The sequence below is a fragment of the Amborella trichopoda genome, chromosome 13 (genome assembly GCF_054954075.1).
Source record: "Amborella trichopoda isolate Santa Cruz 75 chromosome 13, AtrichopodaSantaCruz75HAP2 v2.0, whole genome shotgun sequence".
Lineage (NCBI taxonomy): Eukaryota > Viridiplantae > Streptophyta > Magnoliopsida > Amborellales > Amborellaceae > Amborella > Amborella trichopoda.
Genome location: NC_142348.1, coordinates 2404986 through 2421778, shown reverse-complemented (window position 1 = coordinate 2421778; position 16793 = coordinate 2404986). Strand labels below are relative to the sequence as shown.

At 37.9% G+C, this 16793-nt stretch overlaps 1 protein-coding gene across 4 annotated transcripts in view; it reads left to right on the top strand.

Annotated features, from left to right (window-relative positions):
• The first annotated feature begins 3042 nt into the window (after nucleotides 1-3042).
• Nucleotides 3043-16793, top strand: part of LOC18428254 (protein ARABIDILLO 1) — a 28591-nt gene continuing 14840 nt past the window's right edge. For 2 of the 4 annotated variants that reach the window (XM_006837290.4, XM_088856180.1), the window contains exons 1-9: nucleotides 3043-3599; nucleotides 3825-5272; nucleotides 6135-6293; nucleotides 7955-8035; nucleotides 8144-8275; nucleotides 8959-9086; nucleotides 9317-9404; nucleotides 10052-10146; nucleotides 10943-11006. In XM_006837290.4, the coding sequence (XP_006837353.1) occupies nucleotides 3866-5272; nucleotides 6135-6293; nucleotides 7955-8035; nucleotides 8144-8275; nucleotides 8959-9086; nucleotides 9317-9404; nucleotides 10052-10146; nucleotides 10943-11006 (2154 nt within the window). In that variant the 5' untranslated portion in view covers nucleotides 3043-3599; nucleotides 3825-3865. Of the gene's footprint in view, nucleotides 3600-3700; nucleotides 5273-6134; nucleotides 6294-7954; nucleotides 8036-8143; nucleotides 8276-8958; nucleotides 9087-9316; nucleotides 9405-10051; nucleotides 10147-10942; nucleotides 11007-16793 lie in introns of all 4 variants that reach the window. The other 2 variants (XM_088856182.1, XM_088856181.1) reach the window with 1 other exon arrangement.

Genomic DNA, 16793 nt, shown 5'->3' with positions numbered 1-16793 from the left:
ACCCTTCAAATTCTAAAGGCTCAAGTTAGATAGAGTTGTGAATTATGGATTTATTAATTTTGTAGTATATATTGTTGTAAATAGTAATATAAGGCAAAAGGTACTTTAGTCATCTATATAAGGGGTAAAATTGAAATTTTAGCTAAATGACAAGGGTACTCTACAAATAAAGTTTTAAGATAATAACTTTCAAAATGTACTTTTGTGAAAATTTCAAATTTCCCTGCGCTTAATAGAAGTTTTATCCTCCCCCTACCATCCAGCCGTCCAATTTTGATCAAGATAGGCACTTACCGTTTGATCTTAGATCCGACATCTTAGAGTAATTTATTTTTTGTGTTTTTTATACAAATTGTATGAATATAAAATTTGGTACGTGCCATCTTCTCATTGGGGCGCACCTATATAAAATATTAAAAATAAATTTATAATAAAATATAATGACCAAAATACCCTTGAAGAGAAATAGACATCCAAAATTTGGTGTCAAAATAGTTTATAGAAAAAAAATAAAAAATAAAATAATGTAGAGATGTGACATTGTGATTGGGGCAATCTTAGCCCTCCATTCATAATGGACGATTGGATAAGGGGGATGATAGAACTTCTATACTGTAGGGGAAGCATATAAAGCTTGTCCTATATATAAATGATCAATTTCTTAAGTGCATTTTGGATCATAAATATTCCAAATGGAACTCAAATGGAAACGTTTTAGGGTTGGATTGTAGGTATATGTGCCAGGACCTCATATATATTTGGATTGTTGTTGAGGCGCAAAATCTAGAAATCGTAAAAGGACATTCTCGAGCCTAGTGTAGGAGAGTTATCTATAGAGCATAATATTGAATCTGTCTCAATTATTAAATCCGAGCCGTTGGGTTCATATATAGCTGGGAGCTGGTGGGCCTACACTAGTATTTCTTCTATATATATATATATATATATATATATATATATATATATATATATATATATATATATATATATATATATATAACCTAAACTTCTCATCCCAAAAACTTCATCTTTGGATTTAATTTTTTCTATGTGATTTTATGTCCCAATGAATAATTTTTGAACTTATAACCTAAAAAATTAATTGTTATACGAACTGCACAAATCACATTGCTTTTGGACTTTTTGCGTAAAACTACTAATTTTGATTCATCCAAACTAGCCCTCTTTATGCCAAACTTATTGGCACTAAACATACAAACTAGCCCTAAACCACTGTACAAAAGAGAAAGAATCGACGATGAAGCACGTGTATTGAAGATCACACATATGAGAGAGAGAGAGAGAGTAAGTTCCCGAGACATGTGAAGCCTTTCTTGCAAAGGATATTTGTGTCAATTGTTAATTTTATTGGATTAAGTTTCTATAAAGCTGAGGCTTTATAAAAACAAAATAAAGCCTCACCTTAAATCATTGTTCAAAAAGTACTTTTGGCAACATAAATCTCCATGATGACTCTAAAAAAAATTTATAACACGCACATTAAAATTTGAAACTAAAAAATGGTACAGATCATGTGGGTTTGTGAACACTTATTTTAAACAGACAATTTAGTACAATATACATTATTTTTGAAGTTTGAAATCCTATTTTTTTTCACAACCATAATGTTCAAGTCGAGATGATCGACGTAAAGATTTTCCGTTGCTTAACTTGCCATTTTCGATTAGTTATGAATTGAGGATTTACTTATTTTAACAGGGTTGCAGACCTATCAAACCATTTACTATATTAAAGTTACCCCCACACTTCAATTGCTCTTTCAACATAAAATTCAAATTTTAAGATACATGTGACCATGCCATACTGTGTGTGTGACTGAGAGGATTCCTTATATGAGCTCCTTTCTGCATAGCAGATCTTAATGTGCTCCTAATTTTGATCACAAAGGCAATCAAACTAGCCACCCAACACATCTTACACATCAATTGTATTGTTTTTACAGTAAAAACTTCAAGTCCCAAGACTTGTGAATATGCTACACTACATCTATTTATTAATCATGCAGAGGGAGGCAGTAAATCAAATGTGAGCATAAAGGATATATCTTTGCGCCAATGGGTGAGGTAATGGGTGAGGTTTATATAATGGTCACACCTTAAACAATCAAAATAAGACCCATTGTCAGCCCAAAGATACAATTAAATTGTCATAAACTTTTATGTTGGTATGTAAATCTATTTTTATATTTAATTATGAAATTTAAAACTTAAAAAATAGTATTAATCAAGCAGATCTACAAACACTTGAAAATCTTAAAAATAGACGGTCCTGATAATATATCACAAAATGTATTATTTTTAGGGCTCAAATTCGAGATGGTCAATTAGAGGGTTATTTGACATTTGAATGGAATTTTTTAGAGGAGTTTTGTACATGTACCTTATTTCTATAGTATAAGGTTGACAACTTAAATGAATTTTTTCCTAGTTAAAGTGACTTTCTTCATCGGAGCCCCTTAAATTTTAGGATGTAGTTTGTATAAGGATGTGGCCCTAAACAATCAAAGTAAAACACGCCTTTAAATAGTGTCGAAAGATATTGTTTAAGTATGATGGTTTTTGTGATTGCCTCAAAGTTTGTTTTTATATCAAACTGCAAAATTCAAAGTTTTTAAAATAGTATAAATTGAATTTTTTGAAAATTGATGGTCCAAAAATCACATTACAAGATACATTATTTTCAAGTCTAAAAATCTATTTTTTTTTCATGTCCATACATATCGAGGCTGAGATGATCGAATTGATCATATTTGGCCATCCAAATAACCTCTTCCAATAAAATTTTGAAGTGCACTTTAAATCGACATTGTTTAGGCTTCACTCTCACATAAGCATTTTCCTAACTTTTAACAAACAAATTCAAATCCTCAAGGCATATGTGACTATACTACATTCCACATTGTTTCTCTCTCTTGTGAGGCTCTTTCCTGATATTGAATGAAGGGAACCAAGGCGTACACTCCTCATGAGCCATGACTCAAGATTTTTCTCTATAGAAACCCAATCTCTGTGTGGTATCCTTGCGCAAAGAGGAGAGAGAGGAGGCACATGCACAAGGGTTTCCTAGAATTTCTCTCTCTCTCCCTCTCTCTCTCATACCTCCTCTATATCTTCCATTATCTCTTTTCTCTCTTCCTCCCTATCAATCCCTCTGTCTCAGGCACAAGCCCCTTCTAACCAGACACACTCTCAATCTCTCTCTCTCCCTCTTTCCCTCTCTCTCAATGCATCCATATTTTTTCCCCATCCTCTAACCTTTATTACAAGTTAGTGTTTCCTTCTCTGAAAACCTTTACTTCATTTCTCTCTCTCTATCCATCTCTCCCTACCTCTCTCCGGCAGACCCATTTGCACAAGCTTTGCTCTGATTTTTTCCCAATTCTTTCAGTCTCTCTTTCTTTCTCGGGCCTTTTCCTCTTATTCCTCTGTGGGTTTTTTCTTTAACAGCGTATCTCTCTCACTCTCTCTCTACATTCATCTATCAGTCCTGCAACAAGAAAAGAAGAAAAATATTAGGGAGAGGCGTTTATCTGTTTCATTGGTTCTCAAAGAACCTCTCAGATAATCAATCAATTACAGGTAAAAAAACCCCACTTTTCTTTCTCTCTCTATTATTTGTTTATCGCCATTAATATTGACCAATTTTGTTGGGTAAATTTGATATTGAACAATTACCTCAGGAAAATCCATCTTGAACAAAAAAGAAACCGTAGACTCTTAAGGGTTTCATGTAAATTTTGTTTAATGCCTTAAACTGTAAGACCATCTCTGAATCCTGATTCGGGTTTTGTCAATCTTGGATAGAGAGAGAAAACTGTGGTGAGGGATTCGCGATTTGGGTGAAGATGAGTCGAAGGGTTAGGCGAAAGGGTGCCCATGCTAGAGAGAAAGATAAGGTTTCTGTAGTGACAGATTGCATAAGAAGTGTCGGGGTTTGTGAAGAGGGTCCTGCAATTATGTCAGAAGAAGCAGGATTGGTCGACTGGACCAGCTTACCTGATGATACAGTAGTTCAGATATTATCTTGCTTGAATTACAGAGATAGGGCAAGCTTGGCATCAACTTGCAAAACCTTTAGGCTTTTGGGTCATGCTCCTTGTTTATGGACCTCGTTGGATATGCGAGCGCACAAGCTCGATTTAGTAACTGCTTCCTCTCTCTCTAATCGATGTTCTAAGCTTCAAAAGCTTCGGTTTCGTGGCTCTGATTCAGCAAATGCCATTATCAATCTCCAAGCTAAAGAAATTAGAGAGATAAGCGGTGACTCTTGTCAAGCTATAACTGATGCTACTCTCTCCGTAATGGCTGCAAGGCACGAGGCCTTAGAAAGCCTACAAATCGGGCCTGATTTTTGTGAGAGGATTTCAAGTGATGCTATAAGGGCCATTGCTCTTTGTTGCCCAAAGCTCAAGAGGCTCAGGCTTTCTGGCATTAGAGAGATAGACGAAGATGCCATTGTAGCTCTAGTTAATAACTGCAAGCAAATTGTAGAGTTTGGGTTCATGGACTGTGTCAATGTTGACACAGTAGCTTTGGGCAATGCCCATGCCATTAGATATCTTTCTATAGCTGGAACCAGGAATATAAATTGGGCTTTGGCTTCTCAATTATGGAGCAAATTACCCAACTTGGTGGCTTTAGATGTTTCTCGAACTGATGTGCCTCCTAGTGCCGCCTATAAGTTACTCTCTTCTGAAAATTTGAAGGTCCTCTGTGCACTGAACTGTCCTATTCTTGAAGATGGGGGAAATTATGGAGCTTATGTTATCAAGTCCAAGGTACTTTTAGCCCTTTTCACTGATATTATCAAAGGCATCAATTCCGTAAGCCCAGACTTTGGTAGAGAAAACACACTTTCGGGGCACAAAACAAGAGCAGCAAAGAGAGAGAGAAATGGGGTGTGGAGAAGGAGGGCCTTGGAACCTAGAGACAAGAATTTGAGTGATTTGATGGGTTGGCTCGAGTGGGTTCTCTCTCATACTCTGTTGAGGATTGCAGAGAGTAACCCCCCTGGTTTGGATAGTTTTTGGCTAAGGCAAGGAGCTTCTTTGTTGTTGAGCTTAGTTCAAAGCCCTCAAGAAGATGTTCAAGAGAGGGCTGCCACTGGCCTTGCGACCTTTGTTGTGATCGATGATGAAAATGCGACTGTTGACCCTGAAAGGGCAGACTCCGTGATGTCTGGTGGTGGAATCCGGCTACTATTAGACCTCGCGAGGTCTTGTCGTGAAGGCATACAATCTGAAGCAGCAAAAGTAAGGATTTGTTTCAAAAGTATATTACGGTTTAATGGGCTAGAGAAAACCATAGTCCATTGGGGACGTCGCCTTTTGATGAAATGATCGATGGTGACGGAGAGAGTGGGATGCACTAGAATGGTACATGACCACTGTGTAGGGATGGGTATATCTCCCTCTATCTTCACTGTCCATCATTTCATCTCACGGTGATGAACCCAGTAGTCTGTGGTCTTCAATAGCCGATTGGAGTTTGTTTTACTTTTGTATTCCTATGATATATCGAGTTAAAAAGTTTTCCTTTCCACTCTTGAAAACCATGAATTACACATATTTGGCAAATTGAACCCATATAAACCTTAATTATGCAAGAAATTGCCATGCGTTGGTAGGAATTCTGTGTATAGTGTTTTTATCTTTTCAAAAGTTTGAAACCATTGACATGTTTGGTTACCTGTCAAAAAAGGTTTGAAACTAAATTTTCCTAGAATAATTGGCTGAAATTTGTCCGTCAATAAGAAAGGCTTGAACTCTAAACTTGTGCAGGATTTTGTTAGTCATTTCACCTAGGACGAACTCTCATGCCAAAACCCAAATTTGAGCTGAAAGCCAATCCTTACTATTACATTTTCCAATGCTGTTGATCACCTAGTAAAAGAGATCATTTTCTTCATTGATAACCGAATCAAGTAGCTGGGTATTCTGCAGACATCGATACCAAAGTACAATTGGGTTTCTAAACCTTTATATTTTGTTAGATGTTTCTGTTATCATTTTTGCTCTCTCCTTTGGGGCTTGATTGGAAACAAAAAATGAGTAAGAGAAAAAATCTGGTTTCACTTTCTGTTTTAACTAGCATGTGTGATATTTTGTTGGACAGGCTATAGCAAACCTCTCGGTGAATGCTGACGTTGCAAAAGCTGTTGCCTTGGAAGGTGGCATCAGCATTCTTGCTGAGCTTGCAAGATCACCAAATAGGTTGGTTGCCGAAGAGGCTGCTGGTGGATTATGGAATCTTTCAGTAGGAGAGGAGCACAAGGTTGGTATTTTTTTGATCTTGTATTTTTGGTTGGCTTCTATGCAAAACCCATTTAATAGTTGGTTGATGTTTTCCTACATTCCATCAGTCCATTCTTTCAATTTTAGGGAAAGTATACTGTAATTCAGTTTACTTTGTAATGAATAATCACCCACCCACCGCCTCTCTCCACCACGCCCCCCCCCCCCCCCCCACCCCCACCCACGGCATTCCTCTATGTCATCTCCCACAACCCACCCACCACATTTCTCTCTCTCATCTCATCTCTCTCTCTCTCTCCCCCTCCTCACCCACCCATTGCATCTCTCTCTATCTTTCTCCGCCTCTCCTCCTCTCTCTCTTTCCACATCTCTCCCACTGTCCCACAGGCCATCTCTCTCTCAATGAAGGATTCTCTCTCAGATCTCCACCTGTCTCTCTCATTGAAGGACTCTCTCTCAGGTCTCCACCTCTCTTTCTTGTTGAAGTATTTGCAAGCATCGGTTTTGATGGTGTAGACAAATTGCTACTCGATTTGGAAGAAAGAAGGGTCTGGGGGCTAAGTTTAGGGAAGGAAGCCTGAAGTTGCTGGTCATGGAGTTTTTGTGTTGCAAACTCTAGAGAGAGATGGAGAAAGACAGAGAGAGGTAGGGAGATGTAAAGAGAGAGAGGGAGAGACAGAGAGGGAGCGAGAGAGAGGGGAATGAAAAAGGGGTTAGAGAGAGATTTTTGCAATTTTTTTATTTTTGTTTATGTTCCCCGAGTTGTACATACTACTTGGGGCAACTTGGTCTCGCCCACAGACCGAGGCTGAGTAACTTGGCTGAGTCCGAATGAACTCGGCTGTGTCCTGTCAACACACTAGATTAGTCTATTCAGGGTTCATCATTAGTATATAGAAATACATTTCCAAGTGGAGAAAACTTGCCAAGTCAACTGGCTCATTTATTGGGTGAGTTATGTGATAGGAAAAATTGTGATTTGCTGGAGCTTTTTGTTTTATATAATATTCTTTTGTTGATTTAACCAGTAAATGGTCTCTTATAGGTTAGTGGCATTTTGATGTACTTGGTTGACAAGCATGGTTCAAATCCATGAATAACACTGTTTGTTGTTTGTTTTTCACACAAAATTTGAAAAAATCTAGGGTCTTTTCTGAGTTTACTGTTTGGCTTGGCAACTCAACTTGTTTTTGGCAATGGCTGTGTTGGCCACTGAGTTTTTATTATTAAACACTGGTCATCATTGTCCAACGAAAATGGAGTGTGATGGAGGACCCATAGGAGCACTTTGTAGTCTCAAATTGGGGTTGATACTTGCTCTCCATTACAATGCATCATTTCAATGAGGCTGAATTATGTCTGTTGACATTCTGTTGGGCTATAGTGCACTTCCCCTAACGAGGTGTCGGTTATAATATGGTGCACTTCCTATTTATGGCTCTAAATTTATCCTTTTCCTAGCATAAAAAGTTTGTTACCTATCAAGCAAAAAATGGTGATTGTTTTCACTAGTGTCTTTTTTTCATGGCAATCAGGAAGATGCCCTTTTCCTCATCTAACTTAAAAGGAAAAAAGATATAGCATGGTTGGCTCCTCATGTTTTCATATTTTTATGATAAGTAACTATAAGTTTATAGAAGAGATTCACATCAAATCGAACCCCCCATTTGTTGGTTGTAGGGTGCCATTGCAGAGGCTGGAGGTGTAAAAGCTCTAGTAGATCTTATTTTCAAGTGGCCCTCTGGTGGAGATGGAGTTCTAGTATGTATCTTATAGTATAACAGCAAACATGATTTTCAAATCTAATGTTAGGTTGTGATACAAAATGAGGAAGTGCTAAATGGTTCACATTTTGCTTTCTCCCAATAGGAACGTGCGGCTGGTGCACTTGCAAATTTGGCTGCTGATGACAAATGTAGCATGGAGGTTGCTATGGCAGGGGGTGTACATGCTTTGGTGAAGCTTGCTCGGTCTTGCAAATTCGAAGGAGTGCAAGAGCAGGTCCTTTTGAATTTTCTTTTATCTTTTGTCCTTTACATGCCTATGTTTTTGTTTGAACCATTTGATTTGTCAGTATTTAGATGTCTATACTAGGAACTTATATAGCAGCGAATATATCTTGTCCACCAATCATTGATCTATCTAAGGTAACTGCATACTGGGGGTTCATATGCCATACAACATTCTGTGTTCAGCATAAAATCCTGAACCCAGTTTCCACCATTCATCCTCAATAATGGAAAGTGGAGATGAATCATACTTCCATTAAATGTCTGTCATTTTCCTTCAAACTATGTTTCATTTCCACTGCCCTTGTTTGTCAGCGTTGACCTCTTAGGTCAACTTAAATCAATGAGGCATGTTGCCTCAGATAATATTCATGTGTGATTTTGAGTGACAGAGTTGTTGCTTAATTTTCATGTTAATTTGGTGCTCAAGCAGTTACCAGTGATTGTCATGGCACTGCCAAGAACATTTTGTTTCTTTAATGGATTGCATAAGCTTGTAGTTGCGCTTTGTTATGATTTATCTTTTTTTTTTTGTTCGTTTCAAAATGTATATCATTTTTCGTATGCATATTTGTTTGAACTTTTTTGGGGCCATTCTAGTCTTTCTAGCTGCAGTTCCATTTCGGTTTTTCTCTGCAATGATGATCTATCTTGAAACTGTTTTCTGCTTTCTAGGCTGCTCGTGCCTTAGCCAATTTGGCTGCTCACGGTGACAGCAACGGGAATAATGCTGCTGTTGGAAAAGAGGCAGGTGCACTAGAAGCCCTGGTGCAACTCACCTGTTCTCATCACGAAGGAGTAAGGTAAGATAATGGATCATGGTTTTTGTTTGATACGTGTAAAGAATGTATTTTATTATCCAAAAGTGAATTTCTATAGGGCAACATCCCACTAACTTTTTTTTTAGTAGCAGGCTCAATTTCATATACTAACTGAACCCTTTATCCTATTTTTCCGAGTTAAAAATATTTCTCTTTTGCTGGATTATTACTATTACCCGATAAATAAGTGTCATGTATCATTTGATTAACAGGCAGGAGGCTGCTGGGGCTTTGTGGAATCTATCATTTGATGACAGAAACCGTGAAGCAATTGCTGCAGCTGGTGGTGTTGAGGCCTTGGTATGTTGTGGTCTTCTTCTTCTGTATTTAAGTTTTATAGAGTGAAGTTGTTAATTCATAATTTTTGTCCATCTTTTATACTGTGCAATCAAAGGGTGAATATTATATTTGTAGTCTAAATGAAGAACGCAATTGGTACATTCATTTACTGAGAAGGAAAATACTCAATTTTTAGTTAGTGAAGATTTTTATGCTTTTGTGAGAAGTGAATGGACAATAAGACTAAAAAAAAGAACAGAAAAAAAGAACAAAGAAAATGTGATTAGACAACCTGACAGTGGACTTGGATGAGTTGTCTATATGTAAAGCTTATGTTGGTTGTGCTTATGCATTCTCTGAGACCATGTGTCTTGGATAAATTCTCTAGAATTTGTAAGTAGAGGACTCATTCCCCTTTATACATCTAATATGTGTTGTCAAGAAACAACATATGCTTGTGGAAAAAGGAAATATGGCTTTAGGCAAACTCTACAATAAAATATAGAGGGCCAATCAAGAAGCTGCTCTAAAAGACAAACGCTGTGGATAAAATATAAATACTTGCCATAATGAATGTATTGCATCTGAAACCAAGTAACTGCTTTTCAATTTGTTTAATTTCTCTATTGTTTATTCATTTATACCTTGAATTTAATTTCCTTGTGTAGGTTGCTCTTGCACAGAGCTGTTCAAATGCTTCACAAGGCCTTCAAGAAAGGGCTGCAGGTGCCTTATGGGGATTGTCAGTATCTGAAGCAAACAGGTCTGCCATTGAAAAATTCCAATATCATTTCCAGAAAATCTTTTTATTGCAGTAGTTAAAAAATTGGAGACTTGGCTTGGGACTAACTTGGCTCGAGGTGGGGCCCTAGTGAGTCCAGAGGCAAACCTTGGGACTCGCCCTGGTAAATTAATATGTGAAAATATGACTTGGTAAATTAATATGTGTTCATGCAGGCATGCACCTATATCTCACTTTGCAAATCCTTTGCACCACTTAGCCCAAGCGAATCCCTTCTACAACTTTTCTGCTATCCTCTTTTTTTTTCTCCTCTAATGTACCCACGTTTGGATAGATCAGGTCTCCTTCTTTTCTGGTTCGTGGGGAAGTGCTAGAGTGCTCATTTCCCTTGTTTATGCATATGCCCTGTTCTGTGCTCTAACAAACCCCCATTAGATAGATTTTCTTCTTTTCTGGTTTGTGTGGATGTGATAGACTGCTCATTTCCCTAACCCATTTTCTCTAGTCTTATATCCTTCGAAGCATTGTCAAGCATTCCAGCAATGTCAGAGTTTTATGTGCTGTTTCTTTAGCCATTCTGTTGCTTAGTCATCGAATTCAAAGTTAATGAGATCTACTTCAAAGTTAATGAGGTCTGCCTTTTCCTTTTCCCCTTCTGAATCCCTGTGTTCGTTTCGAGTTTAGCTTGTCTGGACCCTGTAGATATAGCTTTTGTTATTTTCTGGTCAAACCTATAAATGATTTAACAATTTCAAAGTTCTAATTATGAGAGATTCTTTCATTTTCAGTACTAATGTAATTTCTGTTTGTTCTTTAGCATTGCTATTGGAAGAGAAGGAGGTGTTGCGCCCCTCATCGCATTGGCAAAATCTGAAGCCGAAGTAAGTATTGTTTGATTGGTGAAGATGAATTATAAAGTATTGTTTGATTGGTGAAGATGAATTATCCTTTTGTTTTTTGGATATTAAGAAGTGCAAGTCTGCATTTCAGAGAGGGAGGAAGGGAGGTAGAGAGGCTTGGAATTTTAAAGGGTGAGAGAGGCAAAAACCTGATGCAGAGAATAGTAAATAACAGATGCATTCTTTCTCTAATAAAGGAAAAAAAGAAAAGAAAAGAAAAACTATAAGTGGCTTTTGTAGTCATAACTATGTGACTGCACTATTGCAAGTCGTGTGTTGCTTAAATGGATTCATTGATTAATTTTTTGGTTACATATGTAGCTGATCTACTTGTGCATGTTGGAATTTTATGTTGTTCAGTTGTTTGTACCGTGCTGCCATATCAGATATATCTGAACTGTTTGAGTTGTTAGGTGGTTTACTGCTTTTCACTATCCTGGTATATCAGATATATCTGAAAATGAAATCTCCTAATGTCTGTTGCTTGTGCCATTTTATCTAGCACCAGTCCAAACTCCAAAGAGTTCAAGTTATCTGTGCCTTTTTAGGCTACTGCTTGCTACTTCTATGCACAATTAATCTCTTTAATATCTCTGCTACCTTCTAATTGTCTCAAAATGTGTTTTTGTCTGTTGCACAAGACTATCTAAAATGGAGATTTGTTCATAACCCATTGGTACCTTTTTATTTCTATTAAGGGGATCCCACAAAAAATAGATTGGTCGTCTTTGGCTAGTGCGAAAGCCGTTGTGCTAACGCGCATCCATTTCCTTTATATTTATGTTTGACCGGATACGGAAATTCACATGGACTTCCAAAAAAGAGCATTCACGATACACTCTCTACAATGTGACAACCTAATTCAATCTAATTCGAAGAGGATTCACTTCCTCTCTCCAACAATGTGAAACTACTCTCTCTTGTGTACGCACAAACTAGTTTATTCTATGGCTTCTATACAGTGTATAATATATCTAGGGCTATAAGGACATCCAAGGACACTATGGTTAGCCTCGGATGATCAATTGCAGGTTCAGCCACTTCCCTTCACTCCTGCATGACCTATATCTTGTTATTTCTTTAATGTTGTCAGAGACTCAGAGCTTGTTGATTGGAGATTAGTCCAGGAGACTTTCATCGGAAGGTGACATTCTAATTTTATATCTTTCCTTCCTGATCTCAGCCTTTTCTCTTCTCAAATCTAAACCCTAATCGTGCTTATTTCTCTTCTTGATTCTAACGTCCTTTCGCTGCAAACTCTCTCAAACCCTTCTTGATTCTAACTCTTTATGTCTCAACAAACTTTCATCTTGCCTATTTCATCTTAACCTCTTTCTTCATGATCAATATTCCTCTATCTCACTTGAAGTCGGATAAGAATCTTTCGTTCTTCTCAAATCAGAACTCAAAATTAAATCAGATCTACATGAACCCTAGAAACATGTCTGTGTGAGCCATAAAATCAGATCCGTGAACCCTAAATAATATTTGAAAATTTCAGATCAGATCTGAATTTTCCTTTTAAAGTCTCATAATTCGATCTTGAACCCTAATTTTTCTTTATTTGAACCTAATTAAAGTTTCAAACTAAACTCTCTTTATTTTTGCAAACCCTAAGTTCTCCTCTTCAATCCTTATATGGTTCCTCATCAAAAAACTTTCCTTTGACTCGTAGCATGCTTTCACATGTGGTCTCTATTAAATTAGACTGTTCTTTATTAAATTAGGCTATAACAACTTCATAATCTGGAAAAGTCAAATTGTTCCAATCTGATATGTGCTAAGAATGATGCGACATCTCAATGGAACCTTGTTTCCTCCTCCAAAACACATTGGGAAATTGGAAGTGGGAATGAGGTTGGGGCATTGATGGTTAGGGAGGCTGATGCCTCAACCCACCCTTACAATGTTACAAGAAAAAAAGAAACATTATGATGGGTGTTTTTTTGGTGAAAAAATTGTGGGATCTCCTTCATGCGCTTTAGTTTCAATCATCTAAGATGAGCTTGATGCATATTCAATGTCAACCCCAATAGTTTAAGAAAGAGAACTTTTCCAAGTATGTTAGTAAAGTGCAAGGACGTTGTGATCAACCAGCTGCCATTAGTCATGAGGTCAGCAATGATGAAAGTACTCTACCTGCTTGGAGGATTAGGTGGAAATTTGTGATCTTCGTCACATTTGTCATGTCTAGACTCTCTGCATCTGGTTGCAATGAACTTTACCGTCTCATACTGCAACATCAAGCTTTGTTTAAGAAAATCGGTCGAAATTGAAAGATGTTAATGACATTTTAAATGTCAACTCTTACAGCACCAACATGGTTATTCAAGGCTGTGGAAGAGGAACTAATAGCCTTGTTCATACGCACCGTTGATTCAATTCGTCCAACCAACATGGGAATCAAAGATATGGCGGTTATGAGAATCATCAACAAGGACATAATGTCCAGGCAATGTTAAAAAAGTCAACTGCTTGGCCGTCTATATTGCCAAGCTCTCAAAAATGCAAGGCAGGTGCATAGTTACTTGAAGCGATTGGGGAACCAAATCGATTTAGGAATCGGAAGCGTGGAATTGCTGCTTGCTGGAAGATTCCTATTTTCATAATCGGCGTTCATACAAGAGGAATCATGGGGGACAAGATTCATAAATCAAGATTCGATCAAATAGAATCGAGATCCCTGCACAGATGTAATCGAGATTCCTAACTCTTGGAAGTCGAGTTTTTGACCTAGTTGGAATCGATTAATATGGCATCGAGATTCTTGCATTTATGGAATTGGGATTCTGACATCTTTAGAATTGAGAGGGGAATTGAGCGGGAAACAATACATGTCTCAATGCCAGTCATTGATCGACATGCCATATTTGTATTACATTATTTCTAACATCTTGGAGTTACAATCTCTCTAGCATGCTTAAATAATTAAAATAGAGAACGTGGACCATCACTTTGGTTTCTATTGGTCATTTCATGCAAAAAAAGATGATTACACGTTGGTAGCTTGTGATTGAGGATGTAGCTTGTGATTGAGGATAGAGCTCGAGTAATTTGATGCCTTGAAAACTCCTAAACATCACTTCTTAGAAAAAAAGCAAAAAGAAAAAAAAGGGGGAAGTGGTAGAAATCAGGCAAATGTGAAATTTCAATAAGCGTAGAATCAAGATTCACCAATTGCGAAATTGAGAATCAATAAATATTTAAAACAAAATTCTATGAGTGTTAGAATCGAGATTCCTAAAATAAGGAATTAGGATTCTAGACTTCACGAAAACAGGTTCCGTGATTCCTAGTTTGAATTGCCGAATCGGGATTCTGAATCGAAATCGCGACCTTTGGTGAGAGATTCGGGTAATTATGGGCGGGTGCCTTAGGTAGGCGTGCTCCTAAGAGCCCGAGGTGGGCGCCTTGACGCAACTTGGCCAATGGCCTTTTTTTGCCCTTGGCCAAGGTAAAAAAAGTCCCTCCCCCTCCTCTCCTTAGAAAAGTGGGGAAAAGGGTTTTGGAGGGGCATTGTAGCCTATGCAGTGCCACCTAAAAAAATAGAAAAAACGAAGAAGTGTAACCCCCCTTAAAAAAATAAAAAAATAGTTAAGGCCTATAAAAATGGTTAAGGGTTTAAGGTCCTTCACTGTTGCTCGCAGGCCCATTTGCTCTCTCTCTACATATAAGAAGAAGAAAAAGAATATGGCTTCCAAGTGTTCGATGTGAGGCATCTCTCTCACACACATATAGATGCACAAGCACATCCAAGGACCCATATGTCCTCGCTTTACATATTAGAAGAAGAAAAAGAAGATGAACTCATATTGTCTTTCTCTCTCGCTCTCTCTCTGCACATAAGATGTCCTCAAGTGTTTGATGCGAGACCTCTCCATCACACACATGGTTGCATATGCTCTCTCTCTTTCTCTCTCTTATATATATATATATATATTATATAAACATCACCTTCTCCCCCCCACTTCCCCTTCCCCCCCCCCCCCCACCCCCCACACACACAAAAAAAATAAAATTAGGGTGCCCAAGTATCTGGCTACCCGCCTAGGCACCGGCCTCCATTTTTTTGAACATTGTGCCCAGGGAACTTTATTAGAACCCCCTTAGCCAAGCCATGCCAATCAGCTCATTTTGTGGAAAAAGGAATCACACTTTCTCCCAATGATATGATCCACACTTTCAAAACGCTGCTGCCCTACCACACTCAATTGCAAATCTAAATATATTGCAACTCCAAAGGTGTTCTCTAGTACCCACCTTCAGATACTTATTGGATTTTGGGTACATGGGCTGCTTGTAGTGTGACATTTGATTTTGGTACATTTTCGTCCTTAGTTCCATCATCATCATTAGAGCCTTTTCCCAACTATTTGGGGTTGGCTGCATGAATCGTGGTTCACCATTCTGCTCTATCAAGGGCCATGCGTTCAGTGAGGCCATAAGTTCCCATATCTTTTCTCACTACTTAAAATCGTGTCCTTTTGGGCCTATCCCTTACCCTTTTCGAGCCTTCCACTTGACCCAACTCGCACCTCCTAACATGTGCCTCGCTGGGTCTGTGCTGCACATGGCCAATCCTCCTAACTCTACTTTCTCTCATCTTATGACCTATTAGAGCCACACCTAAGTTATTCCTAATGCATTCATTTCGAATTCTACCCCTTCTTGTCTTGCCACTTATCCATCTCAACATCCTCTCTCAGCTATGCTCATCCTATAGTTTTGTTGTTTCTTGATCACCCAACATTCTACCCCATAAAGCAAAGTTGGTCTCACAGTTATGCTATAGAACTTCCCCTTCAACTCCATTAGTGTGCGGTGATCACATAAAATTCTGGTATCTCCACTTTGTCAACCTAGCTCTATTTCTATGAGCGACATTCTCCTTAATCTCTTCATTTTCTTGGATTATCAACCCAAGATATCAAAAATACGCTCTTTTTGGTATTTCTTGGCTGTCAATCTTAGCTACTTCTTCATCTCTACTCCTATTATTACTAAACTTGCATTTCATATACTCTGTCTTAGTTCGACTAATTTTAAACCTTTAGATTCTAGCGCATCCTCCAAAGTTCTTTGTGTTGATGCCGTTTCGGGTTTCATCAATCAAAACTATGTCGTCTGCGAACGACATACACCACAGTACCTTATGTTGTAGGTGCCTAGTTAAGTCGTCCATAACTAAGACAGATAGGTATGGGCTCAATGTTGACCCCTGATGTAGACCAATTGTCACGGAAAGTCATTACAGGGTATGGCATTCAACTCCTAATCACTAGTGTTGGCATTGGTGTTCTCTTCATCTTTGGGCTCCTGTTCTTTGCTTAAACACATTTTTGGTTCCAAAAATTAGACAAAAACTTATATCCATGCCACAATTATCTAATAATATGAAGTGCTTCTTGGTATTTACTCCTGACTTTGTGTTCCAAAATGATCTTCACATGAATACGAGATTTATTTATTTTTAATCTATACTTCATCGACGAATGTTTATCATCAAGAACCTACGTTAAGGATGGTCATAATTAAGAAGTGGGTGTGGGGGTCTTCTCACTTTCAAGTTTGATGGTATTTTCTTCCCTATAAAGCCATCGAGTCCATATGGCACCAACAACTTGCCAAATGTGGTAGAGGCCCCTCTCGAGAGTCTAAAAAGAGTCGGTTTAAATTTCATATATTGGAATAACTAAATGAGTCAACTTTATGTTCAAACAATGTGAGCTTTCTTGCAATGTCAATAATAAAAGAGCCAAGTTTCCTTAG